The 20,014-nt window shown below is 43.8% G+C and overlaps 1 protein-coding gene across 6 annotated transcripts in view; it reads left to right on the top strand.

Moving 5' to 3' along the window:
* The window catches only part of PHF3 (PHD finger protein 3), a 299,402-nt gene that overhangs the window by 268,826 nt on the left and 10,562 nt on the right, over positions 1-20,014 (top strand). For all 6 annotated transcript variants that reach the window (XM_033935349.1, XM_033935350.1, XM_033935348.1 and 3 more), the window contains one exon: positions 6,435-6,630. In XM_033935349.1, coding sequence (XP_033791240.1) covers positions 6,435-6,630 — 196 coding nt within the window. The remainder of the gene's footprint in view (positions 1-6,434; positions 6,631-20,014) is intronic.

The following is a 20,014-nucleotide window of genomic DNA, read 5'->3' as shown; positions in this document are numbered from 1 at the left end:
GTAAGTGAGTTGAGAAGGTGATTCTAATCTGCTCTGATATTCTTTTTTAATTCTTGGGGGGGGGGAATCCAAGTTTGAGGCTTTTCAGTGCTAGAGAGGTCCCTGGTGCCTAGGAGAAGACGCAGACTCTGGGTCAGAAGTCTGCAGCTGGCAAGACAACCCTCAGGGTTTCTGTCTGGCCAGCCTGCACTTGATTTTATGGAGTTTGGGGCCTGTTCCCCTTGAAGCTAGCTCACATCCTGATTTATTAGGAGCTTGTGCACAGGCTGTTTGGCCCCCGTTTTGGTCAAGCAGGGCTTAATGGGTGCCAACTTTGTAAATTTATCCCCCCGCTCGCATGTAGATTTGTGGGGTGTGAGATCTCGATCAGGCTTTGGTCTGACTGGCAGCCCAAAGATCCCAGCTTGTGGTCTGGTTTGCTGAGCAAGAGGCAGTGTCTTCTCCATTTCCAGCTTCTGTGAAAGCTACAGAAGGCTAACCCAGCAGACAGACAGTGAATATTGCCTATTGTAGTTTATGGGAAAATCTGGGAGGTCTGATTTTGATGTTTCAAAGAATTTCTGGGTCTTTAGCTAGGGTCCCCCACCTCCAAAAATCCCTTCTCAGAAATTTTTGACCCTTTAGGGGGGTTCCCCAGCCTGTTTTTATCGTGACCTCACTGCTGTGGTTGTCATCTTGGATTTTCCCAATTTTGAATAAAAGACTCCATCTGCCTCAAAAACCTCTTGATTTGGATTTAAAACATTAGGGGTGGAATCCTCTAGTGGAGATACCCCAATATTTTGCCAGATTTGCGACGGATGGCCAACTGAACAGCAGCCATGTGCCATGGGATACATGAGGAAGAGGCAGGAGCCTCAGGCTTAGCACCATATAGCACCCTTAAGGCTGGGGGATCACAGAGGACCACTTGTTCATGGAAGAGAACCTCTCCAAGGCCTTGGGATGAAGCATGGGCAAAGCGTTGATGCGTGAATGCTGCAGAGCCCAGAAAACAGCAAAGTGAGGTCCGGGAGGGTACCTCGGAGTCTCTAATCAGAGATTTACCCCAATTTTGTCAATGTATTGTGGAAAACTTACTTAAACTGTCGAGGGTCTTCCACAGCATTTGAGGGAGAAATGCTGTCTGCGCAAGGGGAGGAGGCCTTTCCAAGTGCACGTGTTTCTGCAGAAATTCCTGAGCAGGAGCCAGACGAACAATCTGAGAATGGCTGGGAGGACTAGAAGTTGGATTCTCTGTCCCTGAATGAATCACCCCTTCTGGTGCATTCTGAGTCACAAACAGAGACTGCAGGCCAGGAGTCTATAGTTCCCCTTGAGCAAGGAGAAGACCCAACAGTATGCCACCTATTTAAAGCAATGGTGCTGCTGGATCTTATCCCAGAGTTGTTACAGGAGTTAAACTGGGAGACTGTGCAGACTGCAGCAGTGCAGTGCTCATTTATGAGTGCTTCCCAGGCACAGACTTTGTTTTTTCCGTTGCATTCTGATCTTACTGCCCTAATTACGGAACATTGGGAGGTCCTAAAGGGCTCCTTTAGGCGAGCTAAGGCAGTGGCAAAGCTATATCCCGTGGGTCCTGAATTTCAGCAGTTATTTGTTCAGCCTAAGGTGGACTCGCTGGTAGCTCAGGTCACCAAGCAGACTTCCCTCCTTAGTTGAAATCTTTATGGATGCACAGGACTGTAGAGTGAATATAATAATAATAATAACAACTTTATTCTTTTATACCGCCATTACAAAAAGTTCTAGGTGGTTTACAGCAAAATGAGCTGGACAATCAGCGAAGTACAATCATACCATAGAAATACAAATAGTAGAATAGGATATAAAATACAGTCAGTAAGAGAATCCCAATGTTTAGTAATAAATTTGTCAGATATCCTTAAACAAGAAGGTCTTTAATTTTGATTTGAAATAATTCAGAGATGTTTCTTCCCTTAATTAAATGCCAGTTTGAAGCCTTCGTCTTGGGATTTAAGGTGACCTCAGCGGCCTCTTTTGTGGCACATTCTTAGTTCATCATACCGCAGGCACGGTCGATGAGGTGTGCCCGCAACTAGTCATGGAAGGGATTGACTATGTGGCATATGCCCTGTATGATATTATTAGAGTCGTCAGCAAAGTCTTAGCTTATTCCATCTCCATCCATAGAATGCTTTGGATCCGACAATAGATGGGAGATTCGGACTCTAAAGCCTCCTTAAGCAAGCAGTCATTGTAGTGGTTGCTCCAGGGAAGTTTCTGGCATCCTTGGATTTGATGGAAGCCTACTTCCATATTCCGATTTATCCAGCTCACAGGAAATTCTTGAGATTCCATGTGCTGGGAAGCCACTTCAGTTCTCCGCCCTTCTATTCAGGCTCGCTACGGCGCTGCACACTTTCACCAAGGTAATGGTGGTGACAGCGGCCCATCTCTGAAAGAAAGGAATTCAAGTGCATCCCTACTCAAACGATTGACTGATCAGGGCCCCATCCAAATTGGAAGGAGATATTGTGATGACTCAGGTAGTGCAGCTGTTGCAGGACCTGGGTTGGTCATCACATTCCGCAAGAGTCTCTTGGAGCCGGTTCAACAATTGGGAGTCTTCCTGAGCCACACAAACGGAGAAACAGATTGCAACTTCTTGGCGATGCCAGCACCTATGGCATGGCACTATCTCCAACTACTACATTCTATGACAGTGACCATAGAAGTGGACCCTTGAGTGAGGGCTCATATGCTTCCCCTCCAGTACACACTGTTTTCCCGCTGGTCTCCACAGACGGATTCACTCCAGAAGCCACTAGAATGGACAGTAGATGCTTGGCAGAGCTTACGTTGGTGGCTGAGACCAGAGTTTCTGGCAAGAGGCATGCTGCTCTGCATCTCCTCTTGGGTGTGTTTGATGACTGATGCCAGTCTGTATGGCTGGGGTGGACATTGTTGTATACATGTAGTCCAATGCTGATGGATGCTCTTGCTCTTTTATGCAGAAGAAGTCGCTGCAATTCAAAATAATTTTCGGTACAACTTCGGGAGCATTGAGCAGGGCTGGAGACTAGAGAGCTGAACGGGGATGACGGGAATCCTGCTGAAGTCATAGGGGTCCCGCGGGGTTCCCCTCCTTGGGTCACAGGGATCCCGTGGGGGCCCCCCTGGGGTTGTGGGAATCCTGCGGGTTGGAGGCACCTCGAGGGGCTCCAATATCTTTGTGCCTTCTTTTCTTGCCCTCCAACCACATTTGCCCCTCCACCTAGCAGCGTGCAGCGCTCCAAGCACGCCGTCAGTAGCTCTTTGACATCAGAAAGAAAACTTCCAGGTCAGCCATTTGCAGCATGCAGGGCTCATGGCCCCTGCAAAGAAGTGCGGCTGGAAGGCAGGAAGGAGGCGTCTGACCTGGACGGCTCCAGTATAGTCTTGTGGGGGAGGGGGGCACCAAAGTAGTTGGGCCACAAAATGTGCACGAGCATTGAACCAAGAAAGGGAGAGAGGGGGGCACAGACTTAGGAGAGAGGAGGGTGCGTGTTGGGACTTGGGAGGGGCACGAACTTGGGAGAAAGGTTGGAAGGAGGGAGGGGCACAAATTGGGACACAAAAAGAAGGGAGAGGGTATGAAATTGGGACAGAAAAGGGAGAGAGGAAGGAGGCACGAACTTGGGACTTAGGATGGAGGGAGGGAAAATGCTGAGGTGGGGATGGAAAAAGAAAGGAGAATTGTTGGGCATGAGTGTGTGAATGAGAATGAAAGAGAGATGGTTCACATAGGGAATGGAAGAAAGAGGAGAATTTTGGGGCATAGGGAAGGGAGAGGAGTGAGGTACAGATGCATGGGGAAGAGAAACATGAGAGGGAGAAATGTTGGATATAGTGGTGGAGAGGGAACAGTGGGACAGATTGAAAGGGATGTAAGAGGGAGGAATGTTGGATATAGTGGTTGCGGGAATGGAGGGAGAAATGTGGCATGGTGCTAGGGAGGGGTGATAGAAGAAATATTGGGCATGGGGCTAGCGGGCAGTGGTTAAAGATTCTGCACATGATCCGGGGGATGAGAGAGGGAGAAATGTTGGATATGGCAATAGAGTGGGTGGGAGAGAGAGACTTGTTGCACATGGTGGTGAAGAAGAGAGGAAGAAATGCTGTTCAGGAGTGGGGAAGGGAAAAAGAGGGAGATTGATTCAGAACAGAAGGAAGTGAGGATGCTGTACAATGGGAGAAAGGGAAGAAAGAGGGAGAAATGCTGGACCATGGCAGGAGGAATCAATTGCCAGCAACAGAGAAATTTGCAGAAGACAGGAAAGTGGAAACAAAAGAGAAATTGAGACCAACTTAATGGAAGCAATAAACCTCCAGACAACAAAGGTAAAAAAGGAATTTATTGACTGAAATATTCTAGCTTTGGGAAATGTATACAGTATAGCAGATGTCTTTGTATTGTGTTCAAAAGAAAAGGAAATACATTTCTAGTTTTATTTCTACAGTGCTGAAGTACTTGCTGACCCTTGCTATGGCTGGACTTGGGCTCCTGCAGTCAGCTCCTATAGCACACATTTTATAAAATTAGATGAGTGCTTTTATAGCCATCATAAAATAGTCTTAAATAAGCATCACTTTGATCATCTTAGATAGGCTTCCTTTTATAAAATTAGCCCATATATAATGTCTGAACCATGGTTGTATTATGCATCTGTAGAGAAGATTTGTAGTTCTGTAACATGGATTTCAGTCCATTAATTCACATGACATCATTATTTGGAAAGGGATTCCTGATGCGATGCTGTGATCGGTCTGATCTCTGAAATCTCTTTTAAGATTTAAAATGGTTTCCAGGTTGCCTTTGTTCAACAAAAATTAAAGTAGGAAACTAGAAAAGGCATGTTGCTGCAAAGACGGATGTGGTGTCTGTGCATTGGTATCTCCTTCCTATGTTTCTTTTTATTGTTGAAGGCAAATAGGAGTTAGAGACTTGTGAGGACTTACAATGCTGCCTTGTTCTTAGAGAAAGTAAAGTTACTGTAACAGGTTTTCTCTGTGGAAAGCAGGATTCAAGTTCTTACCTCCTTCCTTCCATGGACGTTATATTCCAACAAGTTATATAGGAACTGAGCAGAAACTGCCGGAGAATGTGGTGAAATCAGTTAGCTTAGCAGGGTGTAAAAAGGTTTGGATAATTTCCTAAAAGAGAAGTCCTTAGGCCATTATTGAGATGTCTTGATGAAATCACAGCTATTCCTAGGATAAACAGCATAAAATCTGTTTTACTACTTGGGATCTAGCAAGGTACTTGGAACCTGGATTGACCACTGTTGGAAACAGGATACTGGGCTTGATGGACCTTCGGTCTGTTCCCGTATGGCAATTCCTATGACACCTGAGAGGAAGAGGAAAATGCGGAAAACTCTGGTATAAAGGAAAATACACATATAAAGTCCTTGTATGATACAGGTGAAGAATATTAAGTCCTTTGGATAACACTAAAGGTGAAGAGACCAGACCTCAAAGAAGAAAAATCCCCTTTTTTCCCCCCTGCTCAGTATTAACAATCTAAAGACATTTCTTAATACAGTTGCCAGCTGTCATAAACTGTCATATAATGATTGGGAAATATCCTGCTGAGTTAGCTGCTGGGCTAAGCGAAACTTATGAGAAGAAAGCAAGCAAGCAAGACTTAACTCTTTTGCTTGGCAGCAGAGCCTCACACCTGGCAGGATATTGTGAAAAAGATGAACACATCTCATGGTCGAGAATAAAATTCTAAAGAAAATTATTTAGCAAGAGTATCTTGTGATAAAGGCAGGGCTTGGAATTGCTGATGTGGTAGGATTAAAAGGACAGGACATGCGTATGGTGTGACACAGATATTATGAACCAATTAATGAATTAACAAATGTAATGATGTGTAAGAAATAACCAATAAAGATTTATCATGTGATTTAGACCAACGTGGTGCTGGCCACCAAGAAATGTATAAAATCAGGCCTTTAAGAGGAAGTAAGCAGAACAGACATCAAAGGATCCTTAGGCCTGAAGATCACATTCTGTTACTCTATACACCGAATGATTTATTCTTGTAAGTTGTTACTGATTTGTTAATAAATATACTTATTGATTGATACCAGTATATAGAGTGTGAGGTCTCTATCTTGGGGTAGGCCTAGACAGCTGGCCGACCTCACACCACAGTGTGGAAAGTATAGTAAATATATAGTTGACACGCAGAAGTTTTTTTCCCCACATTGGGCTCCAGTGGGTGACATTACTCACTTGTGAAGACTCGAGTTATGCTATCCATGGAGAGCACCTACTGCAAGTAAGTGTCATGCTTATTTAGTTCTGAATATCTAGCACCTAACATTTATTCAGTTCATCTTATTTCAGGTTAAATCTCAAAGCAGTTTAGTAATTATGATCTTGACAACATAATTTTCATTTTTTGTTTTTGTTCTAAACAGGAAACATGTGTAATTCGGTTTACTCCAGTAACTGAAGAGGATCAAATCTCTTATACTTTATTATATGCATATTTCAGCAGCAGGAAGCGTTATGGCGTAGTTGCTAATAACATGAGACAAGTCAAGGACATGTATCTTATTCCTTTGGGTGCTTCAGAAAAAGTTCCACACTATCTGGTGCCTTTTGATGGGCCTGGTAGGTATTTCCACTTCTAAGTGTTTATAAGTGGTAAAGTGCTTTTGCCAATTATATGGCATACCTTTTTCCATTTATCTCTGACATGTTGCCAGCATGGAGCTTATTGTAAAACACTGACGAAATAAATGAGTTCAGCTTTTGCACCTGAAGGAGGGGCAAACCCATAGGAGCTTTACAATCCTTAGTACTATTATTTTGTCTGCATTTTCTAGTCTTATTAAAATGGATTCTAGCTTAATGTTTCAGAGTATAAAAATATAAACTAACCTAACAGCAAGCAAATATAATACTTAAGGAACATGTTTGCCATTGTCATTTACCTTTATTTCATTTTTCATCCTGACCAAAAAAATATCTGAAATTGGAATCTTTTAAAATCATTTTTTGTAGGTTTTATTTTTTATTTGTTTTTAAAACTGCCGTGCTATACTTGGAAGGGCAATATTCACACTTACTGTGGTGCTAATACTTTCTCTCTATGGACCTGCAGGCAAATTTTCAAAGCAAGTTTAGGGAACTGAAGAGAGAATTGGTATTTGCATACCCACATGTGTGAGGTAAAGTACTCTCAAGGACTTCCTAACAAATACCTGTGTGTATTTTATTTTGCCTATCATGGCTCTCTTCCTTTTCACTCAAGTAAAGGCACATCATGTGTATTTTCAGTGACATTCATGAGGAGAAGTTTTCAAACTTATTTTTATAAGGGTAACCTTGCATATACTGAAAATATATAAAAATTGTTTCCATGGTCAAATCCCTCGCTGCTCCTTGTGACCCTGGGCAAAACTGCCCCAGTTACATTAGGTCGATTGTGAACCCATATGGACAGATAGGGAAAATGCTTGAAGTACTTGTATGTAAACTTGTATGTTCTGAGTGGTTGCAAAACTACAAAAACGTAGTATACAAGTCCCATTCTGTTACATCCCATCCAGATTCCATATGCTAGGTGTTGATTTCCAACCCGCAAACCGGGAATTGCAGAAATCCACAAACTTTTCTGAGCACATGCTCTATCCCCTTAGCCTGAGAGCTGGCAAACATATCCAGTTACAATTTCTGCAGGCAATCTGTGCAGAAGTCTTTACAGTTGCTCTGCTTCTTTTTCTTTATTTTTTGCTTTAAAGTTTGTTTTCTGGGTGGCTTCAGTGCCTTGCGACCCCTTCCAGGTGGTCCCCTGTTGGAAGAAAGGATGCAATCCCATGATGATGGACTGCTGCTTCACAGACAATCTCTGGTGTTTCTGTGGAGTCAGCCTGCTGTGTGCCACCATTTCTAGGCTCGGGGTCCCTTCCCCTGGGAGTCTGCTTGCCAGTGATCTTGTTTCAAATGCTGTATGCATCAGGTTTTAAGGTGCAGGCTTTCTTTTCTACACCGACCGCGTGGATGAATATCTGTGGGGGCAGAGATCAAGTCTGGATCCATTTGGAGCTGTTTCTGAGGCAGAAATTCTTTTCCTCCATTCTATTGCTGTTTAAAGATGCTGACAGTCTGGCACTACATACTGCGAACTTTGGGGATGGCATATAAAACGATTTTAAAGTCATTTTTCACAGTTTCAGAAGGTAAGGTTCAGGTCCCCCAGCTCCCCAGACCCAAAATCACTATTTCTTATTTTCGGTTTTTGGCATGAATTTGTGATGGTGGCCATCTTGGATTTTTAAAATCAATCCTACTGAAGGAAGTGTGATGTTAAAGGATACTCTGGACTATAAAGTGAACGTAGTCCTCCTAAGTGGCAATTTTTAGCTTTGGTCCTAGAGCAAGGGTGGGCAACTCCGGTCCTTGAGGGCTGGAATCCAGTCAGGTTTTCTGGATTTCCCCAATGAATATGCATGAGATCTATTTGCATTCACTGCTTTCAATGCATATTCATTGGGGAAATCCTGAAAACTCGACTGGATTCCGGCCCTCAAGGACCAGAGTTGCCCGCCCCTGTCCTAGGGATTAAGGCAGCAGCTTCCTTTGTTTCATGTGCTTGCCACACCCCTCTGTCTAGAGTCCCGGCCTCAGAAGATGATTAAAATCCCCAAATGCTTCTATCAGGAATGGATTATATAGTGGATGTTCTTTATGTTTTCATCACAGTGTCAGCTTATGCTATCTCCATCCGGCAGATGCTCTGGATCAAACAGTGGGCAGGAGGACAGTCTCTAATGCTACTATAAGCAGACTTCCCTTTCAAGGTCAGATGTTATTTGGCAGGAGTCTGGATGATCTGTTGGCAAGCATTATGAACTATTGTTCTAAGACTTTGGCAGACAGCAGACCCCAGGCGACTCAGGGTATGGGATGTGGGCATTTTCGATACTCTCGAAGATTTCATTCTTATGCATAGGGCCAGTTGACACAAAGGTCCTTTCAGAGACCACGGCAGAAGTTCAGTGGAAGTAGGATACAGCAAGCTTCTGGCACTCATCCTTCCCCAACCTCCAAGAAAGCACAATGATGCCAGGACAAGGGCCAAGCTTCACCAGATAGGAGGCAGGCTGTCGGCCTTTTGGTCGGTCTGGGCTCAGATAAGTGCAGACCACTTGGTCCAAAAAGTTGTTTGAGAAGGTTACAAATTTGAGTTTTGTGCCCCCATTCCAGGTTTCTTTGTAGATTCTCTGGCTGGCTGGAGAGAGCCCTCACTGGTGGATTCGAGAATGGTCCAACTCTTCTAGGACTTGGGATAGATTGTCAACTTCAAGAACAGCCAGCTGGAGCCAATTCCGTGCCTGGAGTACCAGAGAATTTTGTTTGATATGGTCTTGGGCCAGGTCTTTCTTCCAGATCCATGCAGACTGAAGCTCCAGAAGCAGATTTTGGACCTGCTATAGAGTCCAATTTCCACAGCATGGCATTATCTGCAGGTCCTGGAGTCAATGGCTGCAGCCATAAAGGTGGTTCCTTGGACAAGAGCACATATGAGCATCAAGCTCTACGAACGTGGAGATGATGCGGTATACAAACCTAAGGATTAGATTAGATTAGATATGAGGCCTCTCCAAGACTCTCTTCTCTTGATGGTCTCCTCAGATGGACTCACTTCAATGATGTCTTCCCTGGTTACCGGAAGTGAAGTGTAATCTGCTGCCGGCTGCCCTCTGAAGGGGGATGCCTCTTCTAATTTCCTCCTGGGAAATTCTAACGACCGATGCAAGCCTTTACAGTTTGGACTTGTGGAAATGGTCACTGTCCCCACCAAGGCATTCAACTCCATAGTTCGATGGTGGGGGCATCCACAGATAGATGTGATGGCCTTGGCTGTAAATATAAAGGCGGCTCACTTTTACAGCTGAAGATACGAACCCAAAAGTATGGGGTTGGATGCGTTAGTTAAGCCATTGCCAAAGAAAGGACTCTTGTATGTGTTTCCCCATGGCCCATGTTAGGGTGAATCATCCTTAGGATTGCGAGTGATCCGGGGTTAGTAGTCCTAATGGCACCCGAAAGGTCCCGCCAACCATGTTATGCAGACCTAGTTCACCTCTAGAGAACTGCTGGTCCAAGTGGATCTTCTCACTCACTCAAGGATCCATCCCTATCAAGAACCTGGACCACTTTGGGCTTATGGCATGGCTCTTGAGCGGGCAGCCTTGGTCAGGGTTACTCAGACATGGTCATTTCAACTCCTCTTAGAGCTAAGAAGCTGTCAATGGTAGCAGCCTATGCGAAGGCCTGGAAGTCCTTTCAGCACTGGTGTGCTATGAATGATGTAGAGCCCTTATTAGCTCCGATTTCAGTAGTCCTGAACTTTTTACAAGAGGGACTTCATAAAGGTCTGTTGGTTGGATTGCTGAAGGTGCAGATAGCAGGTCTTTCCTGTTTCCAAGCTCAGGGGGGAAAGAGATTCTTTGGCCTCTCACCCATATATCGCCCAGTTCATTAAAGGGACTCTTCAGCTTCACTTTCCGCTTTGTCTCCCTTTCCCTTCCTGGGATCTTAACACCGTATTACAAGGTCTCAGTAGAGCTCCATATGAGCCCTCACGGGAGGCTTTCCTTCTGGATTTTACAGTCAAGACGGTGTTTCTGTGGCGGTTGCATCGACGAGACAAGTTTACGAGTTACAAGCTCTGTTCTGCAGGGAACAATTCCTTAAGTTTACGGAAATAGGGCTTTCCTTTTGAATGATTCCGTCCTTCTTACTGAAAATAGTCTCAGCCTTCTATGTCTTCACGAAGTCTGTTTACATGCTTTTTACCCTATGGGTCTAAGAAAAAAAGTTTACAAAATCCTGAGTTGTTTAGAACAGGTACAAGTGAATCGATTTTTTTTATTTTTTATTTTTTAAAATTGCATCAAGATTTACAGACAAGGAGGCACTCGATTAAGTTACAGAAGTAGGATTTTGAAATCAATGGGATTGGATAATTTAGTTCAATCCTGTGGATTAAAAGATATCTGACAAATTCTCCATTTTAATGCTCGGGAATATTACTTTTGTTCCCAGGTTCATAAATCATTTTCAAGAATAGATTATGTATTTATATCAGATCAATTAGTTCAACAGGTAACCAAAACTGGCATAGATTCAATTCTTTTATCGGATCATGCCGGAGTTTGGATTGATTTAAAATTTGAGGAACAAAGATTGTAATAGACCTGTGTGGAGGTTCAATAATACATTGCTTGCAGATTCTAACTTTATTGAAGAATTTCAATTAAAAATGAATGAATATTTTCAAATCAATGCCTCAGAGGAAATCTCATTAGAAATACTATGGGATGCTTTCAAAGCTACCATAAGAGGGCAAATTATCTCATATTCGGCACATGTTAGGAAAAAACTTAAATTTGAATTCTCTATTTTGGAACAAAAGATTAAGGACTTAGAATCACAATTGGCCTTGAAGTGAGAATAAAATACTTTGCAGGCCCTCTTGTAAGTTAAATGCAAATACAATGAGATTTCCTCTCAAATGGCTAGGAAATAGTTGTTTTCTCAACAGGCTCTGTATTATGGAAACTCGAATAAAGCGGGGAGAATACTAGCTAACTACCTTAAAGCTAAAAAAGGAGAGTAAAAATTGTGGCTATAACTGATGAGAATGGGGAAACTCATTCTCAAAATGGAACGATGTTAAAACAGTTTTTAAAATCTTCTGAGCCTTATTCAAATAAGGAACTAGAAGGTTTAGAATTTTTGAAATTAATTAAGGGACCAAAAATTCCTGAGCATATAAAAGGAAGTCTTGGGCCTATATCAATGAAAAAACTACAAACAATGTTGAAGTCCCTTAGAGTTGGATCCGCTCCAGGTGGTGATGGGTTCACTGTAGAGTTTTATAAATCATTTCAAATTACCCTATTACCTCATTTATTAAAGTTATATCAAGATCAACTGATTAAAGGTTATATTACAGGTACTATGGCAGAATCTTTAACTATAGTTTTACCGAAGCCAAATAAAGATCCTACGTTGGTTTCAAATTACAGGCCTATTTCCTTGATTAATGTAGATGGAAAACTTTTGGCTAAGTTATTGGCTTTGCGCCTGGCCAAGGCTCTCTCTTATATTATTGGTATGCACCAAACGGGTTTCGTTGCTCAGAGACATTCATCAAATAACACAAGATTGGCCTTTCGCATGTTAAATCTAACAAAAACTATGGAAGAACTGGCCTTCTCTGTATCCTTGGATGCAGAGAAGGCCTTTGATAGTGTGGAATGGACCTTCATGTATCAGGCAATGGATTGGTTTGGTATTGGTTCTGGATTTATACAAATGATTCAAACCTTGTATAGTTCCCCTTATACACGATTATACATTAATAATTTTTCTGAATGTTTTTGTCTTAAAAGGAGAGTTAGACAAGGGTGTCCGTTATCTCCTTTGCTTTTTGATATTGTATTGGAACCCTTGTTATTGGCTATTCAGCAGGCAGAGGAGATACAGGGTATTCTTTATACAGGTCGGGAATACAAGGTCTCTGCTTATGCAGATGACATATTGCTTCATTTGAGGAATCCTGAAACCATCATTCCGCATTTACTAGATCTGATTTATAGATTTGGAAAATTCTCTGGTTACAAAATAAACTGGAGCAAATCAAAGGTTCTTCCACTAAATGTATATTGTACAAAAGGATTATTTGATACATTCCCTTTTCTCTGGAAGGAAGAGGGTATAAAATATTTAGGAACATAAAAATTGCTGCTGCTGGGTCAGACCAGTGGTCCATCCTGCCCAGCAGTCCGCTCACGCTGCGGCCCCAAGGTCAAGACCAGTGCTCCAAATGAGTCCGGTCTCACCAGTTTAACATTAACTTGTCCAACTTTGCCTTGAAAACCTGGAGGGTGTTTTCCCCTATAACAGACTCCGGTATATGGATAAAAAATACAATTGAAGAAACTGTGAAAGTAAATGAAAAATCTTTATTGCTGAAGGTCACAGAAATGTGTGAGCATTGGAACCCATTACATCTGTCTTGGTGGGGGAGAGTCCAAACAGTTAAGATGATGATTCTGCCTGTGGTTTGTTACCAAATGGGAATGTTAGAAACATAGAAACATAGAAATAGACGGCAGATAAGGGCCAAGGCCCATCCAGTCTGCCCACCCTAATGTCCCTCCCCTACCATTGCCCTGTGAATAGATCCCTCCTCTTCCTTTGCCCTGTGAATAGATCCCACGTGACGATCCCATCTGGCCTTAAAATCAGGCACGCTGCTGGCCTCGATCACATGTAGTGGAAGACTATTCCAGCGATCAACCACCCTTTCTGTGAAAAAGAATTTCCTGGTGTCAGCTCGTAGTTTCCCTCCCCTAATTTTCCACGGATGCCCTCTTGTTGTCGTGGGACCCTTGAAGAGGAAGATATCTTCCTCCGTCTCTATGCGGCCCGAGAGATACTTGAACATCTCGATCATGTCCCCCCTCTCTCTGCGCTCCTCGAGTGAGTATAGCTGCAATTTGTTTAACCGTTCCTCGTATGGGAGATCCTTGAGTCCTGAGACCATCCGAGTGGCCATTCTCTGAACCGACTCCAGTCTCAGCACATCCTTGCGATAATGCGGTCTCCAGAATTGCACACAGTATTCCAGGTGGGGCCTCACCATGGATCTATACAATGGCATAATGACTTCCGGCTTTCGGCTGACGAAGCCTCTGCGTATGCAACCTACGACTTGTCTTGCTTTGGATGAAGCTTGCTCCACTTGATTGGCAGCCTTCATGTCCTCACTGATGATCACCTCTAGGTCACGTTCTGCTTCAGTTCTTGTTAGGATCTCGCCATTTAGGGTGTAAGTCTTGCATGGATTTTGGCTGCCCAGGTGCATAACTTTGCATTTTTTGGCATTGAAGCTGAGTTGCCAGGACCTAGACCAGCGCTCCAGTAGGAGTAGGTCGTGCATCATGTTGTCGGGCATTGAAACATCATCTATTGTGCATTTGCCCACTACATTACTTAGTTTGGCGTCATCAGCGAATAATGTTATTTTACCCCTAAGCCCTTCTGCCAAGTCCCTTATAAAGATGTTGAATAGGATTGGGCCCAAGACCGAGCCCTGTGGCACTCCACTGATCACCTCCGTCATTTCAGAGGGTGTGCCGTTCACCACCACCCTTTGAATCCTACCTCCAAGCCAGTTCCCAACCCATTTCGTCAATGTGTCACCTAATCCTATAGAACTCATCTTGCTCAGCAACCTGCGGTGTGGTACGCTATCAAATGCTTTGCTAAAGTCCAGGTACACGATGTCCAATATCTAGCTTCCCCGTCACCCAGTCAAAGAAGCTGATCAAGTTGGATTGGCACGATCTCCCTTTTGTAAATCCATGTTGACGGGGATCCCGTAGATTCTCCTCATCCAGGATCTTATCCAATTGGTGTTTTATTAGAGTTTCCATTAGTTTGCTTACTATCGATGTTAGACTCACTGGTCTGTAGTTTGCTGTCTCCATCTTGGAGCCTTTCTTGTGGAGTGGAATGACGTTAGCCGTCCTCCAGTCCGACGGAACGCTGCCTTTGCTAAGGGAGAGGTTGAAGAGCTTGGACAGTGGCTCCGCCAGGACATCACATAGCTCCCTTAGCACCCTGGGGTGTAGGTTGTCAGGCCCCATTGCCTTGTTAACCTTGAGCCTTGATAGCTCACTGTAGACACTGCTGGGCGTAAACTCGAAGTTACTGAACGGATCAACTGAGTCAACCCTTGTCTGTAGATGAGGGCCAAGCCCCGGCGCTTCTCGGGTGAAGACTGAGCTGAAGTATTCATTTAATAGTTGGGCTTTTTCCGAATCCTTTTCCACATAGTCTCCATCTGGTTTCCTAAGACGTACAATCCCGCCTGAGTTTTTACTTCTGTCACTGATATACCTAAAGAAGGATTTATCTCCCTTCTTGATGTTTTTTGCCAGAGACTCCTCCATGTGAAACTTAGCCTCCCTGACTGCCGTTTTGACGGCTTTTGATTTGGTCAAGTAGTCTGCTCTAGAGACCTGTTTCCCTGATTGTTTGTAAGAGATGAATGCTTTTTTCTTCTCCTTGATAAGGGCCGAGATCTCTGTAGTGAACCACTTCGGCTTATTGTTCCTTCGTTGTTACCGTTGTTTTTTCAGGGGTCCTTTTATAATAAATTAAATAGTATTCTGACAAAATTTATTTGGCTGGGGAAAGCAGCAAGAATTGCCATGGTATCTCTGCAAAAACCAATTGCGGAGGGTGGAGTAAATTTTCCCAACTTTTATAGGTACCATCAAGCCTATATTATGTGTCAGGGTATGTACTGGATCCTCCCTGAGCTCATGGAAAATCTCCCAGACTGGTTATGGTTGGAATGGCAACTCATGGCACCATTGAGATTGAGTCATGTGTTGAGTATTAAGATGCCTAGATTATATAAGGATAATAGAATCCTAGTAGATACATGAAAAACCTTAAAATATGTGAATACTTTAACGCCTATTTCGGTTCATAAATCAACTCATCAGACCCTTGGCTGAACTCCAAGATTCAAATTGGCGGATTTAAGGTCATCTGGAAGTATTGGATGAAGACGGGTATACGTACTTTGAATGATGTTATTTTAGATGGTAAGCTGCTTGATTTTTCATAATTGCAGCACAAATTTGGTCTTAATAAATCACAAAATTATAGATGGTTGCAGTTGAAGCAGGCCATTCGGGTTGGGTTCCCTGAATGGAAAAATCTCAGTAATCAGTATAGTTTGCCGCTCTTATGCTTTCAGGTGGACTTACTGGGACATCAGGCCACTCAGTGGTATAAATTAATATCTGGATTTTTAAATAAGAAACCAAAAACTGGTCTTCGGGGCATTTGGAGCATTGAGATCAAGCATCAAATTACTGCATCTCAATAGCTACGTATTTGGGCTTGGAGGATGAGATGTATAGTGTCTGCATCTATGAGACAAACTTGGTTTTTTCTGTTACATAGAGCATTTTGGACCCCCGGTTCGTTTACAGAAGTTAGATAGCTCTAAATCTAATAGATGCTGGCACTGTCATCTTGAAGCTGGGACATTAGATCATTTGTTATTCTTTTGTCCATTAATACTTGCTTTTTGGAAATCAATATGGGGTCAAATAAATAATTTGTTAGATAATCCGGTAGCATTATCCTATGACACCGTATTGTTTGGCATGTCAATGAGGGCAAAAAGCCAAATATTCTCTAATAACAATAAGCTTCTACTCATTAGGACAGGAGTTGCTATACAACAGATTATGAATAATTGGAAAAATTGAGATAGGCTGAATTATAGCTTGGGTGGAACTCTTTGTGTCACATATTCAAAATGGAAAGGATAATTGCCATGCAGCAGGGAAATTTTAAGAAATTTAAGGTTATTTGGGAGCCATTAACAAGATACTGTAAAGATTGAAGTTACTACATAGAATAAATATTAATTTTTTCCCTTTTGTTCATACACGTCCAGGGTGGGATGGGGGGAATATTTTATGATTTCTTTTGCCTATGAATAACTGTTGGATATAAGGGAGGGGGGATATTTGATGCAAGTTAGAATTTGATGAAATATTAGGTGATGTTAAAGTATAAATGTTTGTATTGTGTTACACTTATTGTGAGTTTTAAAAATGAATAAAGATTAACAACAAAAAAAAAACTTTTAAAACCAATAGGAGGAAATATTTTTTTCACTCATAATAGTTATACTCTGGACTGTGTTGCCAGAGGATGTGGTAAGTGGTTAATGTAGCTAGTTTTAAATAAGGATTGGAAAAGTCCATAGTCTACTATTGAGACAGATACGAGAGGAGCCACTCTTGCCCTGGATCAGTAACATGGAATGCTGCTATTAATTGGGGTTTTGCCATGTACTTGTGACTTGGATTGGCCTCCGTGAAGACAGGATACTGGGCTAGATTGACCATTGGTTTGACCCAGTAATGCTATTCTTATGTTCTTATAAAGCGTTTAATTTGCTGGATATCAGGCAAGCGTTTTTCCAGTACCTTGGTTACCAATGAGTTTCACATTAGAGAATGATACGGGGAAAAAAAATCTGTCTCCGTCACTGCACCGTCCCCGGCCCACCATCCTCTGCACCGCCCCGTCACCGCCGTTCCCTTCACCGCCCCGTCACCGCCATCCCTTTCACCGCCCCGTCACCGCCACTGCCATCCCATTCACCGCCCCGTCCCCGTCTAGCACCCATCTTCTTCCCTCCGCTCCCCCATAGTCTGGCATCTGTCTTCTTCCCTTCCAGCATCTTCTCCCCACTCTGCCTTCCACATTTCCTTTCAGGGTCTGTTCCTCTCTACCCTCTTTCAATGTCTGTTCTATTCCTTTCCATCACCACCCTTCCCTCCCTCCTTTACCATCTGTTCCTTTCTACCACCCTTCTTTCATATCTTCTATCAGTCCCCCCACCATCTCTAGCAGTCTCTCTTCTCCCTTACCATGAGCAAATAGAACTTCTGAAAATTGTATTGCTGAGGCATTATTTCTAGTACGCCTTTTTTTCCAGATGGATAATGACATCAATTTTATAATTCTTACTGTCTGCTCTGATTTCATTCACAATTTGGTTTGTGTTTTGTACCTGAGGATTCCATGAGGCATTTAACCTTTTCCTGTCTCTTCTGTGATTTCAAGTTGATTCCTTCAATAATGGAGTCTCAAGGCAGTAGCAGTTTTCTATTTTGGGCTCTTTTGACATTGTTTAAGGGATTTCTTGTACATTTGGTGCTGGTCTTCTTTGAGGTCACTTCAGAATCTATTTCCAAGGAAGAGAAACTTTTTCCCTTTCACCCCCTCCTTCCTTGTGTAAGCCGGAACACGCGGTCCCTGCAAGCAAGTAATTTTATATCATTTTCATTCTATTCATTCATAGAAATTAAAGTCTAGATAATGCCAGTCACATAACAAAACATGATTTTACAAAAATAATTCCCTGCACAGTCAAGCCTGGAAGGATTACTAGATGTCTTTCAACAGCTCCCCTCCCTCCCTCCCCCTTACCTTGGTGGCCAAGTCAAAATGATCTACCAACAATAAAATTTTTAAAACACAAAGCACGTTGTACACAGAGAAAATGTTAATTATCATTTATATTCCGCGGGTTTTCAAAGAGGTCAAGGCAGATGACTTTATGCAATGTCACCTCAGTAACAATTATACAAAAATAGACAAATATTCCCCTTCCCTTTTTACTAAACTGCGATAGCGTTTTTTAGCGCAGGGAGCTGCCCTGAATGCCCCACGCTGCTCTCGACGCTCATAGGCTCCCTGCGCTAAAAACCGCTATTGCGTTTTAGTAAAAGGGGGCCATAGTGCAAAATATAGACAGCAGATATAAATTCTCAAAACGGACACATTTTGATCACTAAGTTGAAAATAAAATCATTTTTCCTACCTTTTGTCTGGTGATTTCATGAGTCTCTGGTCCTTCTTCTTTCTTCTCCTGCCCCCCCTCTTTCTTTCTCTCTCCCCCTGGCTCCCCTCTTTATTTCTGACTTTCTTTCTCTGTCCCCCTGGCCCCCCTCTTTATTTCTGCCTTTCTTTCTCTCTCCCCCTGGCCTCCCTCTTTATTTCTCTCTCCCCCTGGCCCTCCTTTTTCTTTCTGCCTTTCTTTCTCTCCCCCTTGACCCCCTCTTTATTTTTGCCTTTCTTTCTCTCTCCCTCTGGCCCCCCTCTTTAGTTCTGCCTTTCTTTCTCTCTCCCCCTGGCCCCCCCCTCTTTATTTTTTCCTTCCTTTCTCTCTCCCCCTAGCCCCCACAAAGCCATCGTGCCAATTTCTCCACTTCCACAATTCTTTCCCTACCCTCACCCCCAAGCCAGCAGCCGATTTCTCCCTGCTCCTTCAACGATGTCCTGATGTCCTGAACTTCATCGGGCAGCAGCAGCATTAACAATTCACTGCTGTTGCCCGCTTCAGGCCTTCCTCTCTGTCGGGTCCTGTCTTCATGAAAACAGGAAGTAGGCAGGACCCAGCAGAGAACAAGGCCTGAAGCCGGCAACAGCAGCGAATTGTAAACGCTGCTGCTGCCCGAAGAAGGTAATGGAGCACGAGGCAGACCGCTTCTCCCCCCTCCCAGCTGAACCCCCGCTGACCCTCCTATCTTCCCCCCTCCGTGAACCTTTCCGACCCTCCCAGCGAGAGCAGCAAACCTCCTTCGCGGCTTTCTCCTCCCTCTGCGCGTCACTGATGATGATGTCATCAGTGATGCGGCAGAGGGAGGAGAAAGCCGACGCTACTGGAGGGAGGTTTGCTGCTTTCGCTGGGAGGGTCGGAAAGGTTCACTTGGGGGGGGGAGAGATAGGAGGGTCAGCGGGGGTTCGGCTGGGAGGGGGGAGAAGCGGTCTGCCTCGGTGCTCCAAGGCCTGGCGCCATTACCTTTTTCGCCCCTCCCGCCCCCCCCCCCCTTGGTACGCTACTGCTCTCCAGCTCTCCTTAGTTTGCCGGTTTTCTTTTTCGGCGACCGGCACGCTTTCAAAGAGCCGCGCATGCGCGGCTGCTCAAAGTTCAATCTTCTGCTCTGTTGCAACTTCCTGTTTCCGGTTGGGTCAGAGCAGAAGATTGAATACTGAGCAGCTGCGCGTGCGCGGCTCTTTTGAAAGCGTTCCGGTCGCTGAAAAAGAAAGCCGGCAAACTAAGGTGAGGTGAAGAGAGGAATCTGGTTAAACGATCGTGCCGGCGTGCGGGTGGTGGCTGCGGGGACCTCACGATCCTTTATGCCTCACTGCGGTGACAAGACCATTCACCGCTCTATGGGGCGGTGATGGCTTTGTTCCCGTCCCCGCAGAGGCTGCTAATTTGCATTCCCCGTTTTTAACGGGTTACCCGCGGCTAAACGCAGTAGCCGCAGGTAAACCGCCACCGTGTCATTCTCTATTTCACATATCAGAACACCTTTTGTTCTGACCAGTTATGCCAAGAAAGGGAGGCCAGCGTCTAAATCTTCGA

Source organism: Geotrypetes seraphini, chromosome 3 (genome assembly GCF_902459505.1).
Source record: "Geotrypetes seraphini chromosome 3, aGeoSer1.1, whole genome shotgun sequence".
Taxonomy (NCBI): Eukaryota; Metazoa; Chordata; class Amphibia; order Gymnophiona; family Dermophiidae; genus Geotrypetes; species Geotrypetes seraphini.
The sequence above is the reverse complement of the archived record's forward strand: the minus strand, read 5'-3'. Positions and strand labels throughout refer to the sequence as shown.